This window comes from Nylanderia fulva, unplaced genomic scaffold (assembly GCF_048542155.1).
Source record: "Nylanderia fulva isolate GAGA-0341 unplaced genomic scaffold, ASM4854215v1 Scaffold1, whole genome shotgun sequence".
Taxonomy (NCBI): domain Eukaryota; kingdom Metazoa; phylum Arthropoda; class Insecta; order Hymenoptera; family Formicidae; genus Nylanderia; species Nylanderia fulva.
In genome coordinates this window covers 9,647,176-9,666,092 of record NW_028189192.1, presented here as the reverse complement: position 1 = coordinate 9,666,092, position 18,917 = coordinate 9,647,176, and the positions used below count along the sequence as shown (strand labels likewise).

General features: G+C 38.8%; 1 protein-coding gene across 4 annotated transcripts; it reads left to right on the top strand.

Moving 5' to 3' along the window:
• Positions 1-1,757: 1,757 nt before the first annotated feature.
• LOC114939931 (uncharacterized) lies at positions 1,758-18,678 on the top strand. Of its 4 annotated transcripts, none has more exons than XM_029314379.2 (16): positions 1,758-1,776; positions 5,273-5,331; positions 6,588-6,874; positions 7,160-7,412; positions 7,576-7,995; positions 8,081-8,684; positions 9,549-9,724; positions 9,841-10,805; positions 10,956-11,141; positions 11,225-11,375; positions 11,444-11,634; positions 11,739-11,912; positions 11,998-12,160; positions 12,242-12,428; positions 12,523-12,626; positions 13,784-18,678. In XM_029314379.2, the coding sequence occupies exons 2-16, from the start codon at positions 5,316-5,318 to the stop codon at positions 13,831-13,833; spliced, it is 3,927 nt and encodes a 1,308-aa protein (XP_029170212.2). In that variant the 5' UTR covers positions 1,758-1,776; positions 5,273-5,315; the 3' UTR covers positions 13,834-18,678. The 4 variants fall into 4 exon arrangements, with proteins under 4 accessions (XP_029170212.2, XP_085337470.1, XP_029170213.2 ...); XM_085481344.1 differs by lacking the exon at positions 1,758-1,776 and adding an exon at positions 3,289-3,450; XM_029314380.2 differs by lacking the exon at positions 1,758-1,776 and adding an exon at positions 12,796-12,825 and having other exon boundaries at positions 5,238-5,331.
• Positions 18,679-18,917: the final 239 nt, after the last annotated feature.

Genomic DNA, 18,917 nt, shown 5'->3' with positions numbered 1-18,917 from the left:
ATTTTACTCATCAAGTTAAACTCCGAATGTTTAATTTTACTCTGATCAATATTAATATTTACCTTATAAAATTTCTTATATAATTACTCTAAATAATCTAATGTCTTATGGCGCGTATTCTAGATAAGATATTATTTCTATTCTCTCATTTTTATTATTAAAAAGTATTTTGTGCGTAAAATATTTTGCTCATCAAGAGTTAAACAAACGTGACGCGGTTTTGTGCGTCGTACAATATTTGAATCGATATCCGGCATATATTTTTTTTTTTTTTCGAACAAGACACCCAGTATTATTTCAGGGAATACAGGGGTGCACGACCTAGTTACGGTTGGGCGTGTTATATGGGTCATAGACAACATTCGCACTCGGTTGCACGTGCGCGCGCACACATTCACGCGTGTGTCGACTGTGCTCTGGTTCACGGGACTAGTAATTCACGAATGTGGGACGAGAGGGTTTTGTTTGTTACACCTCTGCTTTCGCCGTTTTCGCGAATTAATAAGATGCTCCGTCGAGATACCTAAAGACATAGATACCTGTCTTTCTCCTGGGAGAGAAATTTTGTAGAAAAATCCGTGACACAACTAATCTTATTTTTTTCATTTGCATGTAAGTTGCAAATTTGCACACAAACGAAATGATATTCTTGAACACAAAAACTTGTTTGCTTTTATATGGAAATTATATCTATTTTGCTGCGCTTGTTGCGCGAGAAAAAAAAGCAACAATAGTGACGTTTTCGCCGCTCAGCAGGATTGAAAATCTATCGACAACTGGCAAATATCGGAGAACATGATTGTGACAGGGAATTAGATTTGAATGTTCGTCGATAATTTTGATTCAAAGCAAACATAAATTTCTGCCTTATTGCTTCATACAAAATATTCTTATTATTTATTTTTTAAAAATGTAGACCTTCTAATTTCTCCAAATAATTTATCGCACATAAAAATAATATGAAGAATAATGAAACCTTTAGTAAAAAAAAAAAAAAAAAAAAAAAAATTATCCGAGATTAGCTCCGTTTTTGGATGTTGAAGAGAAATGTCAATTTCTCATTTTTCTCGCATGATAATGAGACAAATTCGCTTAACGAGTAGTAATAACGTCTATAGGGCAGACATTTACATTTTGTCGAATCAACTGGCAGGGGAACGAAAATTCCGCCGACACGGTCCTTTTCTAGACCAAGAGTTCCTCGATGTACCATATACCGGGTACACGCGCGCGCACGCGTGCATACGTCCCTCTACAACGTTCCTTCTCACTCCTTATCTTTTCCACACCGTTATCACCTATCTCCATCCTCCGTCACTATTTTCCGCGCTTCGCCATCTCCTTCCGATCTCTCCATCTTCCTCTCGCATCTCTTTCCTCCGGCGCTCATTGGCAATAGCGATGTCTTTGTTTTCTCTTCCTCGTCGCTTCTTCTGTTATCGGATTTCTCCTATCTTTATCGTTCTCTCGTCACGATTCCGCTTCTATATCGAAATAGAGTGAGAAAGATACAGAGAGGGAAGGGGAACACAGATGATCTTCCTTCTCTCCTCGCTACTGTAACTACGTCACCTTTTCCCTCCCTTTCTCTCCATCTCCGTCTCGCTCGCTCACCCTGGCTTCGCGACACTCTCGTTCCCTCCGACGTGCCACCCACCCCCTTGCCGCTCTTCGTCGACCCGGGTGAACCGCGCGTCGCGCGCGCCTCTCAGTCTCTCGCGCAAAGCGGTCCCGCGGCGACGCGATATTGCATTCGACAGATTGCGGCTGGTCCAGGTTCTTCTCTTTCCTCTCTTCATCCGTCGAATCGCGTCTCGTTTCGCATCTTTCGTCTCTCGTCTCTTTCCTCCGTCGTTTCCTCTTTCGGGTTTCCTCTTTTTTTCCCCATTTCTCTCTCTCTCTCTCTCTTTTTCTCGCCCTGATCCCAGCGAGCTCGTGGAACGTCACGGTACACACAGGAGAAAAGAAACGTGGCAGCACATCGGATTCCGCGCGCGAGGAACGCGATCGGTCGGAGCTAGAGGGAGAGAGAAGCAGAAGCGTTCTGCTATTTTCGAGACGCCGCGGAAGCTTGCCAAAACGTGCCGCCTTCTCGGGTCCGAGAGGAACCAGCGACGAGAGAGTAATCGCGACCGGAAGGTCACGCGGCGATCCGCATTTCCGCTCGACTGATCCTCGAGAGATCGTTGATCGATCGGTCGATCTTTTTTGGGAATCGTTCGGGGACGATTATGTATATAATATTAATATGTACGATTTTCGGTGATTTTATCAAGAATTTATCCCGAGAGCGAGATGCGATAAGGAGGATTAGAATATGTTGTGATAATCCCGGACTCGTGCCCGGGAATAGTTCTCGTCGATAATTCTAGTGCCGTTTCAATCTAGCTTGGTCCGAATCGACAGAACCGTATCAGCTGATTAATTAATTCCGTCTCCTTCTCTCCTGACCTCCCCCGCAAATGAAATTCGGTCATTCGAAGTGTCGTATATAAGAGACGATGGGGAACCGTCAGAGAAAATTAGATGCTCGGCCGTGTTAATCTCGAAATAGCCGTCGTCACGTTTACACTTTTTGCCATAACGCAACCATCGTGTATCTCTCCGGTGAAGATTTTCGGTGTCCGTCATATTTTCCCGCTCGTGGCAAAGGACGACTATATATCTTATACGAGCGCTTTTACGAGCGAGACGCGACCCACGGGGATTCCCTCGGCGATATATAGTCGGACAACGAGGAAAAAAAAAGAAAGAGAAGAAAATCCACACCTCCGATCGACGAATAGCCTCGATCGGCTTTACGAGGCCGACCACGTTTATCGGCTGTAAAACGCACGCGGCTGGCCGATAGCGCTCCGGAAAATCACTTTACTCGAGACGAGATATCGCGAATATCGAGAGGAAAAAGGGATTCGACGGAGGAACGAGACGCGATTTAATCACGAGCAAAATTTCGCGTTAATTTGATCTCGGTCGATTTTTAACGCAAACGCGAGGAATTATCCTGTAAATCTATACGCGGAAAAAATTTTTCAGACGCGATCGAGTTCGATCGATACAGGATACATAAGTGCGAGAGTTCGGCTGAATGAAGACCAGACGGGAATAGATGAACGATGTGCGCGGCGATTGATAACCATTGAGTACGCAGGAAACGTCGAGCACAAGGACGTGAAAGAAATAAAAATAAAAAAAGGAAAAGAGAGAGAGAGGACAAAGAGGGAAAAAGGGGGAAATGTGACGTGCGACTGATCGATTGCGATCGAGAGTGGCTTGTGATCGACTCGTCGCGGTCGAGAATGGAAGATAAATTTACCCGCGTCGCGAGAGGAATGCGGCAGAAGCGACGAGGAAGAGTGTACACGGGTGCTCGCATTTCCGGTTTAAATTTAACGCGATGATTCGCGCGCTTTCGCAATTAATTATGGAGACTACCGAACTTAACTGGAGGTTTGTTTGGACAGAGAGAGGGAGAGGGAGGGAGAGAAAATTATCTTTATCACCTGGCTTATCTGTGAATTTGCGAAACTGACGATTATTATTATTATTTTCGCCTTTTTGCAATCTTTGAGCAACTCACCGTGTGTTTTTATATAAACTCACAATTTAATTAAAATTTTATTAGACTTCCGGAATTCAAAGGAGATTGAAAATTTCCGTTAACTCTAATTAATATTCGTGAGAATGTCCTGCTACGGCGATTAATTTAATCAATTTTGCTGGGAGCGTTAGATAATATTGCGCAAAAATTAATAATATTTAACTGTGTTAGCATGTTGATACCCGAATGTCACACGTGTTATTAATATATATATATATATATATATATATATATATATAATTATAATATTGTTTTATCCACACGTGGAATATTTATCACTTTATATTTTATGCCCGGCACAATTATTGTAAATATATATTAGCGATCGAGTCAATTTCTCGAATATTGGAATATTCATGCTCGGGTGGATTTATTAAACTCTCAATGATGACTCAAAACATCGCGTATCAATAAGTGTTAATTATGCCCGAATATATGTCATAAAATTTATTCGCGACGATTACGTATGTAACGATTTCGTAATGCTATTAAAACACATCGCATGATAATACCGCGCTCTCGTAATAATTTTCGTTACGCGCGACGCATAATAATGCGCCGACAATAATTATTATAATAATATTTTCGAACCGTGTACAATTGTCACACGCGCTCGTAAAGTAACTCCATCATTTAATAATCGAACGGCGGACAAATGACTCATGGCGTAACGCTGACCTATAGAGAAGCTCGTGATTCATAGCTCACCTTTGCTACATAATAATTATCGGGGACTTTATGTAAAGATACGATAACACAGTGTAGCTTCTGTTGATGATTGATAAGAGACAATTTTTTCCTTTGTGATTTCTTTTTTCTAACAAGTGCATCATTATACGTTTAATTTCTCTTCTTCGTATCAAGTGAGGCGTTGGAGGTCGCTACACCAGCAATTACGCGAATTTATTTAAAAATAGCGTGATATTTCGCAAAGATTTCACGATAACTCGGTAAATATGTGTACACGACGTCTTGTCATGCTGTTACATCTACGTGATAAATTGAATTTTACGAGTCAATCGATTAAACCGAGTCATTAAGCCTGAGTAATCACGCGAGTTCTCTAAAGTATACACAGAGAGAGAATTTTCTTTTCTTTTTTTTTTAGAATATCCTGGAAATCGTGGTAATCGTAGGACAATATGGTGTTGGAAGAATTTCTCTGATTAATATTTACCACAATAAAAATTAATCGAACATATTTTATATCTTATTGTGCTAGATGTTAATATCTTACAATACCATATTGTGCCACAATTACCATGATTTTCACGGTAAATTCTAAGGGAAAATTCTCTCTGTATATAAATTGGGCTTATTTTAAATTAATTTTAAATTAATTGGGCTTAATTAAAAAGAAAATTATTAAATATATTTAAAAATAAAAATTCTTTTCTTGGCAATTTTGATTAACTTGAAATATCTCTCGCTTTTCATTATATTGTTAAATTTTCCACGACCGCGTGTCTCACGTTTTTCTCTTTCTTTTTCCTTTTTTTCGCACGAGATCGTCACGAGCGTGTTGTGTTTGCTTACAGTGTGTACAATGTCGGAAGGTGGACGTGCAGTGATCTGGCTCCTAGTATCAGCCCTTCGAGCTGCACGTCACCCGAAAGATTCACGTACTAACTACTAATTGCACCTGCGTGTCGAACTCCCTCCCCTTATCAGTTGCAGGATACTGCACCCCGTAACCCCATGACGCATTTAACACATGGCTCGCCTGGAGAGTAAGTGCCTCTTTCACTCTGCCCGCAATTTTTCCGCGCTTTTCTTCGTCGATTCCGGTCGCGGTGTTGTAATTTACTGCATACGTACACATACATACATACGTGCTTGAACACGCGCACATCGATGCGGAAGGGAAGTGAAACGAACGGAAATCGCGTATCGGAAGCACCATAGTTCCGAGTTTACGGCTAATAGTGAGGCGGATCGTTCGTCGATATAAGACGATGTATCGATGAATAAACCTCTTTGTTCATCAATGTTGATGAAAAAAAACTTCTGCTATAAAAATATTATATATATATCGATAGCAACTGCGCGATAGTCCTCGTAGCACAATAAAATATTTATCTCGTATTTTCTCGATTGGAAAAGCATTGATAAATAATTATTTTTTAAAGGATTGCAAGATCCATAATAAATAAGTAGCAAATAAATAAAATATATACACACAGAACCGATCTGTCAAGGCTGCCGAATGTTCCTCTTATCACAGATTCCTCGAGTGATCGATTTGGAATCAAAGCTTAATCCTTAATTAAAACTTAATTATTAATTATTTGAAAACCATTTATAGCTTTTGAATAATTAACGATTAAGCTTCACTGGAGATTTTACACCCACGGATTCTTTTTTTTAAATTAAAACAATTTAACAGTTAAGATTTAATTAGCAAATATATCGCTAAAACTATAACATAACTCAAAAATTATAATTTTTTAGGAGACACGATTTAAAGTTTTGACATGCAGATTCTTCTTTCTAACAATTTAATTTTAACAATTAAGATTTAATTAGCAAACAATATATTACTCATTTGCTGCAACAATAACATAACTCAAAAATTGTAATTTTTCAGGAGACACAATTTAAAGTTAAATAACTTTGTACGAGAATTTTAAAAGAATATCAAGATAACATGCAATAAATTAACATAATATAATTAGAAAAAATTATATAATAAATTTAATAAAATTTATTTTAATAATAAAAAAAAATAATTTTTACATGATTTTAATTTAATTTTTTTTCTTGTAAATAGTATATATGTAATAACTTTTCTCTCCGTACTAATAATTCAAAAAGAAGATGATTTTTGAATTATGCCATTATTGCAGTAACTGATATAATTATATAATATTAAAAATAAAATATCTCGTTTTCATATTGTCAAAGAATCTCGATCCATCCTATCGGAATTTTTCCTTCAGACGGGAGAGTAATGTGATTGCGGTTTACGCACTCGATATGATTCCAGTACCGAGCATAGTGGTGTATAAAGGAAGCAGGTCGCAGGATCGACCTGAGAGTCCCACGGTGGTGGTGCGAGGAGGAATGCCCTCACTGCCATCCTCCAGGCAAGGCCTCGCCATAAGTGGTGGCTCCGGCGGTGGTGCGCTTCACCAAGACGTCTTGGAGTCGGATATGATAGACGGGAATGCCAACGTCGGCACCTCCTCGGCAACGAATACGTTCCACCGTCCTCCGCCTTCTTGTCCGCCGTCCGACAAATCGGACACCGAGAGCAAAAACTTTCGCAATCGGGTGCGTGTGCCATTAATCGCTCCTAGATTATTGTCCCACATTATGCTCGTTCTTCCTCATTACGGGCTGCAAGGTACGTCTGGAAAAAGTCAGTTAAATTAAGAATTAGAAGAGCTGTAGGTAAACCAAAATTTGGAATTGTACCAATCATTGATCCATTGACTTTTTTTTTTAATAAAGTCCGAATCCATGATCGTTTATACGATATTGATACGTACCATGCGCACCATCACGACAATAATACGCTCTGCCGGCCGTAAGCGAATATAACGATGATCCTTGCAGACGAACACAAAACTGAAGCTGCTGGTCAGAAGCCATGCCATGAGAGAGTCGACGTCTCCCCCGCGAGAGCCGCACAGTCCGCAATCGGCGGACGGTGAGAAGAAGATCGTGTGCGGCCTCTCGCCCAACTCCAACGGCGCCAAGCTCAATAACAACGAGTCCATGTTTAACAGCAATCTCGGACCCGCTCAATCCCCCAAGCAAATGCGCAACACGGCGACCTCGCCGACCTGTCGGACACCGTCGCGAAATGGTAAACGAAGGAGCCACTTCTTACGTTGCGCTTGAAAAAGATTCGAGAATTCTTCTTCATCTTTCACGGAAGAAAAATATTAACCATCATGGTTAAATTTTAATTGTTCCTATATTACATCTATTTAGATATGATATCTAATATTTTTTTCTGTGTTCAACAGGTCAATCTAGTCCCTCTCAGATACATTCACCAAAGAGCATCACCTCTCCGACTAACGGCAATAAGTTGGAGAATCATCGCTCCAAGCTCACGAGCGCGAATAACATTCAGAAATGCAATAACTGCGTGAAGAACAATCAAAACGAGCGACCGGGTTTGCTGCAAACCCCGGTATCGCCCTCCAAGTCTGGTCAAGCGTTGCAGCACTCACCGAAGAGCACCAATCTAGCTCCGAGCGCGCAGAACAATCAGCACAAATCCGAGCAACGCAGGCCGAACACGTTGAACATTTGCAATAATCAATGCTCAGCGCAATGCGGCAACACGCTTTCGGTGAGCAGGCCCGGGTCCAGGCACAAGTTGAGACATCAGAATTCCTCTCAGGGCAGTTACGACAGCGCGTCACCATGTCTCTCACGCGGTACGTTCTTCAATGTATACAAAACTTCTTCTCGATTCCTCTCCTGATCACTTCTCGTATTATACAAGTTTTATATTATTTACAGACAGTAGCACGGAACTGTATACAGACAGCACGGGGATAGACCTGGAACTGTTCATCGCGGAAACCATAAATCGCAATCAAAAGGATCGTACGGTGCTGCTAAAGATTGAGAAGGATCTAATCGACTTTGCGAGGGACCGGCAGAAAGTTTCTCACAGATTCCCGAATATGTCGTCGTACAACAGGATGCTGGTGCATCGAGTGGCAGCTTACTTCGGCATGGAACATAACGTGGATCAGTCAGGTTTAAGTGTTATCGTAACGCGAACGAAAAACATGCGAATACCGGACACCCGCTTTAGGGAGCACATCAGGGACGACCTGATCCTGTCGGAGGAACCGCGGAGAAGTATTTTAAAACGGGACTCGAGCTCGTTCGAAGATAGCTTCAATTTCAAATCGCCAGACAGATTGTCGGGCGATTATTGTCGGCGCAGCAAGAGTTTCGAGGAGCGGGAGGAAGAGTACGAGCGCGCCAGGCGAAGGATATTCAAGGATAGCAGTGGCGAGAGCAGCGAAGTCACATCTTGGCCATGGTCCTCGTCGGAGAGTTCAGATGTCTCGGCGAGGTATCGCTTGTTACCTCCTTCCGATCACATAATGAGGTAAATTAACAAAATTTAAAAAAAGGTAAATATTGTAGGCCAACTAAACGAGCAATTAAATAAGATCTAAAGATTTATTAATAATTAAATAATTAAATTCTCATTCCGTTAGAGAAACAATATACAGCGTATACAGCGTAAACGTTTCGACTGCACTACAGTCTTTTTCAATACATAAAAATCAAATATTAAAATACAAAGTTAAATATTAAAATACAAAGTTGGTTAAACATTAAAATACAAAGTTAAACGATTCTTCGCTGATGACCAATAGATGAGTAAGACGATTGGTCTGAGATTCCAAGTTTTGCGACATTTAATCATGACTATCGTTTTAACAAGTTCTTCTTCTCGACATTTCAAGTGTGTGTTGCGTCTAAATCACAAAAAAATCACAAAAAGTTTTTTTGTGATTTAGACTTCGCAACTCACACTTGAAATGTCGAGAAGAAGAACTTGTTAAAACGATAATCATGATTAAATGTCGCAAAACTTGGAATCTCAGACCAATCGTCTTACTCATCTATTGGTCATCAGCGAAGAATCGTTTAACTTTGTATTTTAATATTTGATTTTTATGTATTGAAAAAGACTAGTGCAGTCGAAACGTTTACGCTGTATACGCTGTATATTGTTTCTCTAACGGAATGAGAATTTAATTATTTAATTATTAATAAATCTTTAGATCTTATTTAATTGCTCGTTTAGTTGGCCTATAATATTTACCTTTTTTTAAATTTTGTTAATTTATACGAGCTTTTTATGAGGTAAATTAATTTTTATTTTCATTAATTTACGTAATGATTATAAAATTTATGAACAATTATGATATTGAAATGTAAATAATTTAAATGTCATTTCCAGGCATAATCGAATGCTAAAAGGCGAATCTTTCGACGGGAGGGATTCGTTTCGCGGCGCAGTGTTACGCCCATCCGTTTCTAAGTCATTCAGTTTTGGTGGATACACTAAAGGCATGTTGTCAAGAGGAGATAGTGTTACGTCTACGCATAGCGCAGGAGCTCGCCTCATGAAGCAAGGTAATTGCATGCAGATTTTATTAAAATCATCGACAAAGATTTAAATACAACGATGTTACATATTATTGTGTCTCGTTACGTTTATCCTATTGTAATTATAAACACTCTTGATTTAGATTCGGGGGCCAGTATGTGTTCACGTTTGAGTCCGAGTCGCTCGAGCAGTGGGTACAAATCGCAGAGTCAGCGCAGCGACGCAACGATATCGCCATCTCCGTCGCCCTCTCCTGTGCCGGCCACCATGATGACGTGTAGCCACACTCAAGTATCTAGTCAGGATCTAGCCTCGCCAGAGTCGAACGGCGGCCAGACGGTCATGTGGGCAGTCAGTAGTTTGTCGAGCGTGCCACCCGGCAGTATAATAATAAATCCACAGACCAATCAAGCGTACACGAATCCGGACGGCTCGATCTATCGCTACGATCCGGATAATCCGCCAAAGTTTTATACCATCGAGGACGAGAGGTCGTCTAACACAGTGCCATCCGCGACAAACAAGCAACAACACGCGGAACTATCCTCCGAGTCGTCCAGAATGCCGAGCGGTAACTCCAAGAATGATGGCAAGAAGCAACAGCGTTCATCGCAATCAAAAATGAACATCGTTAGCAGCGCATCCGGGACACAAGTAACGAACACAGCGACGTCGCCGAGTCTACCGTTTACGCCGCCGCCACCGCCGCCTCCACCACCTCCTCCGCCTCCCGCTCCTGCTCCGCAGAACCCATCCATTCCTCAACAGCAGCAACAAGTGCAGCAGCAGCAACAACCACAACCACAGCAGCCACAGCCGCAGCAGCAAAGTCTAGTCAAATCGTCAACAACAATGCAGACGTGTAGTCATACTAACCAAATAGCTCAGCAATCTTACGCGACCTACATACCTACCTCAGAACCGTATAACCAGGGTGTCTATCCGCCTCCTCCCGTGGGGCAACCAACTGTGATGATGGCGCCTCATCCGACTCAGGGTCAAGCCAGCATGCAGAACGGCGGTCAGGGGGATGTTGTCTTCAACCAAAATCAGGTTTATGCCAATTATGCGGTACCTGTACATCAAGGACCAATACCACAGTCAGGGGTAAGTGTGTCTTTAGCGAATTAAATAAGAATATTACATAGACTCAGAGTGTCAACACAAATATAAATAGACTTTTCAGTTAAAGAAAGGACAGCAGAATAAAATATTATCGTTCGACATGTCGAGTAATATAATAATATGATTGACTAGGATGTGACCGAATTATCTGGATATTTCTTGGGGATGAATATCTACGATCAACGTGGCAGCGGGGACAGTCATCCGACAACTCCGCATTCTACGTATCCGCAACCGCCGCCATCTGCGAACCAGACCGTACAAAATGTGCAGACAGTACAACCGAATTATTGGCAACCATCGCCAAATCAAATATCGGTATGAAACTAAAATATTATGCAATTTCCTTTATTTTTATACCTTTATTATTCTCTACATAAGCGAAAAATGAAACTTTTCAGCCTCAACAGACTATGTACTTTATGCCTCCACCCGCAACGGCTATCTCAGTTGGTCAGAATCCAGGAGATAGGCAACAATTACAGCAACAGAGGTTTCCAACTAATTATTCCTTTAACGCGCAAACGATGACGCCTCCGAGCCAAACAAATTGTATGTTGCTCACAATTGTTACATCTTCCGCTCTCTCATTTTATTTATAATTAATATTGTTTTTTTAGCTAATTACGTTGGCAGTTACCCGGTACCTTACAATTCGATGCCGGCAGTAACCCCGACACCAGGCGACTATACGTATCAACCTCCGGTCCATATGGTTCCTACGTATTATCCGCCAGGACAGCCGGCGATGCAACCGCCGCCCGTGATGTACCGAGTACCTACACCACCAAATACGCCGACGTCCAGTCAGGTAAATTTTTTATTATTGCTAAATTATTAATATTAATATTAAACAAGATAATCCACAAAAAGAGACGCATTAACAAAATATATCTTATTTGATAAAATTGATAGATACCTGGTATGCCGTTGATGTACGTTAACTCGAGTAGTTATGCGACCCCGACGATGGTGTCCAGTGGAACGTTCGGCCATCAGGTCACTCACAACGGTACATCCCCGGCACCGCCTAGCGCATACATGACACCCACGCTGGTTCCCAATCTCGTCTTCAGACAAAACGTTCCTGTAAGGATATGACAGATAGTATACAATGACTATTTCGTTTATTTAGTTGTAAAACTATGTTTCTTACAAAAATCTTGTTAAAAAGGTCGTTTCCGGTGTTCGAGCGACGACGCCAGGTAACTCCCAGCGAGCTAGTCGGTCGCCAACTCCGGCACACGAGCTCTTCGGAGGTGGGAGCGGAGACAGAAGCGCACAACCTCAACCACGTTACCCACTGCCAATGTATCAGGGTGTCCATATCGTGCAAGGTAATTTTCAACTGCGGCGTGCGTTTATTGCAAATCATTTTTTCTTTAAATTGTCGGTTCAATGAACTTTAAACATTGCAGGGGATATGAGATTGATGCATCCTGGCGTACCAACCAACCCTCGGTTGCAGTATGCACCAGTATCATCACCGCCTGTTGTTCAAGGTTGCCCGCGACCATACAGGCCGCCCTCTTATTCATCCAACACCTCGGGGCCCGGCACGCCGACTTCCTTCGATGGCAGAAATCAGAAGATTCGCAAACAGAGGTAGTCTTGGAACTTACTTCTGTTCTCTCAGTGTGTAAAACGTTATCTTTTTTGGTTCCTGATAAATTTATGCGCTCGTGCACAACCTATTCAGGTCCAAAGTAACGTCTTTGCCACCGAGCGGCGCACGGCCCAATCTCTATCAGGCGCCTTCCATGCCATCACTCTCGTCAAACGTACCCAAAGACATCAGAGAAGGTATACAAAATTAGTAAAAAGTATTAAAGAGAAAGAGAGAGAAAGAGAGAGAGAAATTCGATGTTCGCTCAATACGTCGCTTAAGATTTAGTTACTTTCTGCTTTCATTTCGCTTATAAAGAATAAGGTGTGAACACGATTTTGACACATTCTTGTCTCCCCTTAAAAGCGAAACCTGTGGAAGACAGTATGATATAAGGTACAGAACTTTAGTATAAAATACTACACACACAGAACACAGTGTCTTCTTTATACGATAGGGGCTTCTTCACGCGTAAATTCATATTTCTCGATACTTATTTTTACATTCGTACAATAATATACTGGAAAGTAATTCCTACTTTCGTAAATTTATTTATATATTAAGCATAATTTTCATATAATTATAATGCGAATATAATTTAAATAATTACATCGAATCTTTATGGCCTTCTCTCGAATATTGTTCTGCAAGTAAATAAATTTTGATAAAAAATTATTTAGATGTTGTATAACTTTACGAAAGAAAGTAGGAAATATATCTTTTCTTTGCACATATATGTACTTCATTATCGCACTATCTGCTTAAACAGCAACGCGCACAGGATAATAGTCTCATCTGCTAAGGAAATGTTTGGAAAATTGTTTCTATCCAATTTTCACATATAATCATATCTCTTTTTTCATAAAAATATATTTTTTATTACCACTCGTAATGTGATCAGTCTGAAAATTGGAAAGATACGATTCATCTGGAATATTTTTTTGCGGATGTACATCACGATGACACTGAATGTATATTTGCACATCTTTTTTTACTGCTAATACGGTATAGTTTTCATGCTTACTATCGCACTCGACACAATGCAGACAATAATCTAATCAACTTTGTCAAGTTGACTTCGAAGAACATATTGTTCTTCTCACTCTTTCTCACGTCGACTATAACTGTATTAGTTTGTGCGGCGCTGTATGGATTATTTTTTCTTATAAGAAATATACTTTATTTTTATATAGACTTACGAAAACTTCTTTTCATGGGTTATAGTTAACGTATTTTCTATAAATCTTCTCTTTGTTTTACTGACATCAGTTTATTTGCATCAGAACGCGATTCACTTATATTACACATCTAAAAAAGTAATGATTTACTTCTCAAAAATAACATTTCTTTTTAGGAACGGTAAAGGTGACAATTACCCGTCGGAATCAGCTGGTACATTTTTAAGTAAGCGGATAGGATAACATCCCTGATAAAACGAATCACAGTCCTGATTATCCAACAATCGAGATTAGCAATCTACTTTATTATTCAGAGATACTATGTGTGTATATACATATATACATATATGTATATATATGCTATATTAATTATTGCTCTAAATTATTTGAAGAGAGTCAAAAACCGTTATTAGGATACAATGTATGTATACGTGTATCCTAAGTGAAAAGTAGTGGCGAAGATATATAGTATACTATAATGCGAGCGTTTGTTTTCTTTTCGGATAACACACAAAAGACAAAATTGAAATATCAGTTGAAGAACTCTTCAATCGCACTGAATAAATCTGAATTAATATGACAAAAGTACGAGATGTGGAAAATGAAAAGAACGAAATGTAATCACATGCGCGTGTCCAAACATTAAAGAAAGAGCGAAGAATGGTGCATTGAACAGAATTACTGGACAAAATTTCAAGTATTATATATATATATATATATATATATATATATATATATATATATTATTATTATTATTATTATTATACTTGAAGATATTTTAACTGCGGTTTTACAGATACTATATGAATGTAAGATATACTTTAAGGAACATTATTAAGGTCAAATAAATGCGTGAATAATTCGAGGCGGTCGTCTCGGCAATTTCCGGCCGCCAAGAGAGAATACGTACGATTATTATAATAAGCTAATGTACGAAAAGAAAAAGATATACCTTACTGAGTACGTTTACAAGGCATGCGAGTCTCTCGGCTCGATATTGAAAAAAATCGTATGATCTAAAAAAAATATATATTATCTATCTATTATCTGCTAATTTTTGATACGCGCTGCCATCGCATCGATCAACGAATATTGCGTTAACGTCGCTGCCCATTCCGAGTCCATTTTTTGAAAAAAAAACAAAAAAAAACGAGTTGTTCGCTACCTCAGCATAATATCGACGAAAATTCTAAAAATTGTTCGCGCGTTGACGATGCCATTCCTGAACGCTTCTCTCCGATACGTATCTATTGTACGTGCGAAAATGAAACCCTTTACTATGCACCACGTCTTTGCAGGATATTTACATATAATTTCTATGATATATTCGAGTTTCAAAACTTTTTTATTTTATTTTACAAAACGCTGTACGGATTTCGCAAGGAAAACGAAATAATAGCTACCCAAAAAAAAGTGCAAAACTAACATTTTACACGATATTCTGTAATATTCAACTCTAGAAAAATGTTTCTAATCAATTATCATAATTCATGATTATACCAGTGAAAGCGTCACTGATTAAGTTAAGTAAGTAAATATGTAAACGTATTCAGTACACATACGGTCTCTATGTCTAGTTTCGAGTAGTAGCTAAGCAGCGAGAAACCATCACCGCCTAAAACACTATTTATATCTCATTCTTGCAGAAAAATATGACCAAAATGATTCTATTCATTTTTTTCATTTGTCGTTAATTTATTTTGATACATAACGATAAGATTGCTTCAGTTCTCATTCGTAATTAATATTCACCATAAAATTCAAAAAATATTAATCGAATTTTTTTTATACTGTTATGATTCGTCTTCCAAGTTGCTTCATGGATCTTGCGGGATCGTGTTCTCTGTTATTCCAATATCACGCAAAGAATATGCATTTCTCGCACATACACGTGCACATACTCGTTTCAACGAAATAAAAATATACGCGATATATATAAATATATACACACATGTATAATATACCTGCAGCGGTGATGGTGACCCGCGATAATTAATAACGTTTCCGTCTGTGAAAATTAGGCAGATCAGCGTGGACAAATTTCGCGTCACTAGAATATTTATCGCACGGTATCGTTTTACTTTATAAAACGCGAATTAAATCACACAATTTTCGCAAAAAATAGAGTAGTAGTCGCAGAAGAATAGTAATCGACGTCGTTACTTTATATAACGTAGAATCACGATCGCGAACATCCGCGAGGAATGTCCACGTTGCTCCGCGACGAAAAACCAAGTGGAATCCATCCAGAAGCTTCGCTTACGGTGATTGTATTTCAGAAACGTAGGTGAAGGTGTGCCTATCTTTTTATGAGAGTTTAAATAAGCGAAAAATGATCGCAATATATATACATACGCGCAAACCTATTTATCTTTAGCCGGGTAACACACAAAGCAGCGAGAAACGCCACTTTTTCTTCGTGAGAAAGTGCGGCAAAGATTTTAATCTCGTTATAGGTTTAAAAAAAAAGAAACGAAAGAGACCTGAGCATATATTAAGTGAAAAAAAATAGATACCAGAACACTTCAATTATAAAGAGATGGGCGCACAACCATAGTATTTAACTGTACCTAACGTCGTCGTAGTGATTAAAGCAAAAGAAGAAAAAAAGAGTAATCGTACCTATTTAAAAAAAGCAGTTCATGCATCTCTTTACGATAATAATGATAAAGGTAAAGACTAAAAAAAAAAAGAATAACTTATCGAAGCCGTCAGACTTTCAATCGCCATCAAGTATCGTCCGACACCTCGCGGCATCATATATTTTCTAGATGATCGATTCACACATGTGATTTATCAAGTATTTCCTACGAGCTGAGATAAGGGGAGAGTAAAGAGAGAATGATCCAAGGGTGATACAATATCGCGCGGACGTTACTTGTTAGGCCATCGCTTTTCTTCTTTGCGAATAAACGAACAGACGAACCAAAACAATTCACGTAAACGAATGATGAACGATATCGTATTATTTATTTATTTCTAATATTTGGTTATACGACGCCTTTACATTTATTTGGTATCACATGTTACACACGAATCCTCTTTATTTAATTAAATCTACATATCGTTATCGTTTATTTACGCTTATATTACAGGTTTCTCTTACGATCATTGAATTTGCGTATATTTTCGATATTTATTTTATATTTATTATGAAAAGACAAAATGAAGGTATCATTGTGCGCACAAGCGTGACGAATTTTTCATTACTATCGCTCTCGACTGATTTTGTAATTTCCTCTCCGTACATTCTAAAGACCGAAAAAAAAAATAATTAGGCAGGTATCGAGACACGCAAGTCACTTTTCTCGCTCGAGAGTGACACGCTTTAAAAAAGAATCTTAAAGAGAACAAACGACGAAAGAGAACAGCTAGAATATAAATGTCGTAAGCTTGCAAGACACACCTCATATTCGTTTCCTACTATTTTTGTAATGCGACACGTAAGATGATTGTTAGCGGTGAGCAATAAAGATCGGCGCTAGATGGGAAAAGGGAGGAGAGTAAAAAGAAACGACGCGAAAAATAAAAAGAAACGAGATTTACACACAAATTGTAACATCGACTCTCTTACACGAGACTTGTCATCTCTCTTTTTCTTTTAACCGCTGTTTTTAGAGAACTCCTGTTGATTTGAGCGTCCCTTTGACGATTCGTAGAATTTAAAGATTGCTAAAATATTATACCCTATTCTGTGTAACAATTTACGAAACAAAATTGTTCGTCTTCTCATTTGTTGTACGTGTATATAGACATATGTATATCTTGATAAGAGCGTGCAGCTTGCGAGAAAGATCATGATGCTGCGTTTTGTTGATGCGTTGGTGCGACATGAAGGCAGAATTATTATATCTCAATACGTTAAAGCGAGGTATCTTACCGTTAAGCATATCTTTGCCAGCATATGTTTGCTTGTCTTTAAATCTCAGAGCGAGCGGAGAACCCAATTATCATATACGGTGGATATGCTTGACACTTAAGAACCGGTCGCGCATTGGCAAGTCGATTAATATCCTGATGAATGAATTGGCGAATCCGTTGATGAACTGCACAATTTTTCTTCCCGGTCCATATTCTAGAATTATAAATAGAAGAGTTAGTCGGTCTCTCTTTCATTCAGGATCCAAAAATATTTCCGTATTCTCTCGTCTGAACGGGATTATCATTATTATTATTCGCATCCGCCCAATTCTAATTGGGATTTTAATTGGCGCGATTTCACAATGGAATTTTCGCAGTTGCAATTTTAACTGGTTCCCATCTCTAGATGTCAACTGCTGCTATTAGAAATATATATATATAGAGAGATATTTATTAGCTTTAAATGATATTAACGAGATCGATCTTGAAAGTGCAAAGTTAGTTGGACGACGCGGACAAGTTGCGAGTGTATCGATATGTATTATTTTTCTTTAATGCATGTCGTGATTTATCACGGTATGTATTATAAGGACGAACCAGTGGCTGTGCCTCCGATGCTTAGCGACGTATTTTATTGCGTTCTTTCCTATTTCGCTAATCCTACACGAGATAGAGAGCGATTATAAGCAACTTATTAACAAGCCGCTTGTTGCTTGTCCGAACGTCCGAATTATATTGAATATGTATGTACAATGCGACGACGTGTGTACAAGAGATATATAATTTATATTTATTAAATAAGATATATATTTCTCCTGCGAAAATGGACAGATATTTCAAGTATATTCACCGAAGTACGGCGTTAAGATACGGCATTGATCTTAATTTGCGAGGAAGAATAATTGAGAAAGGAGCGAGCGAATTAACGAAGCGAAGAAGAACCGACCTGAATTATCCGTGTATGTAAATATAATCGCGAGGAGAGTGACGAGAGAAGAGAGAAAGCGAAGCAATTGACAATTTTGTGGCGTAAATAAAGAGCTATATTATTCTCATCCGAAATGCACAACATCATAGAGCCGGAAAAATGTTTGATATAGAAGTCATGTCAGTCTAATTATATTTCTTGTTATATTATATCATATTTTCCAAAAAAAACGAATTATATATATATAATTCAATAAAAAAAGAAGACACTCTCGTTTGATAATTTGCCTGCTCACATCAATTATTTCTGTGTTTTTACCTATATAATCATTACATGAAATTGAACAATGACGCGCGCTTGTGTTGTCTAGCAGATTATATATATTTTGCAAAGAAATAAGTAGTTAAAAAATTAGTATATATATATATATATAATAATGTGTTTTAATACGCTCAAAAATCATCTAAATTAATAAATTTCAATAAATTCAACGAATTAAAATTATGTACATTCTAAGCAAT

What these genes read in the sequence shown, in the direction of transcription:
- LOC114939931 (XM_029314379.2), top strand. An exon ending in GCAAAAACTTTCGCAATCGG is followed by an intron (nt 6,875 to 7,159) that starts GTGCGTGTGCCA and finishes TGATCCTTGCAG; the next exon opens with ACGAACACAAAACTGAAGCT. An exon ending in AGCTCGCCTCATGAAGCAAG is followed by an intron (nt 9,725 to 9,840) that starts GTAATTGCATGC and finishes CTCTTGATTTAG; the next exon opens with ATTCGGGGGCCAGTATGTGT.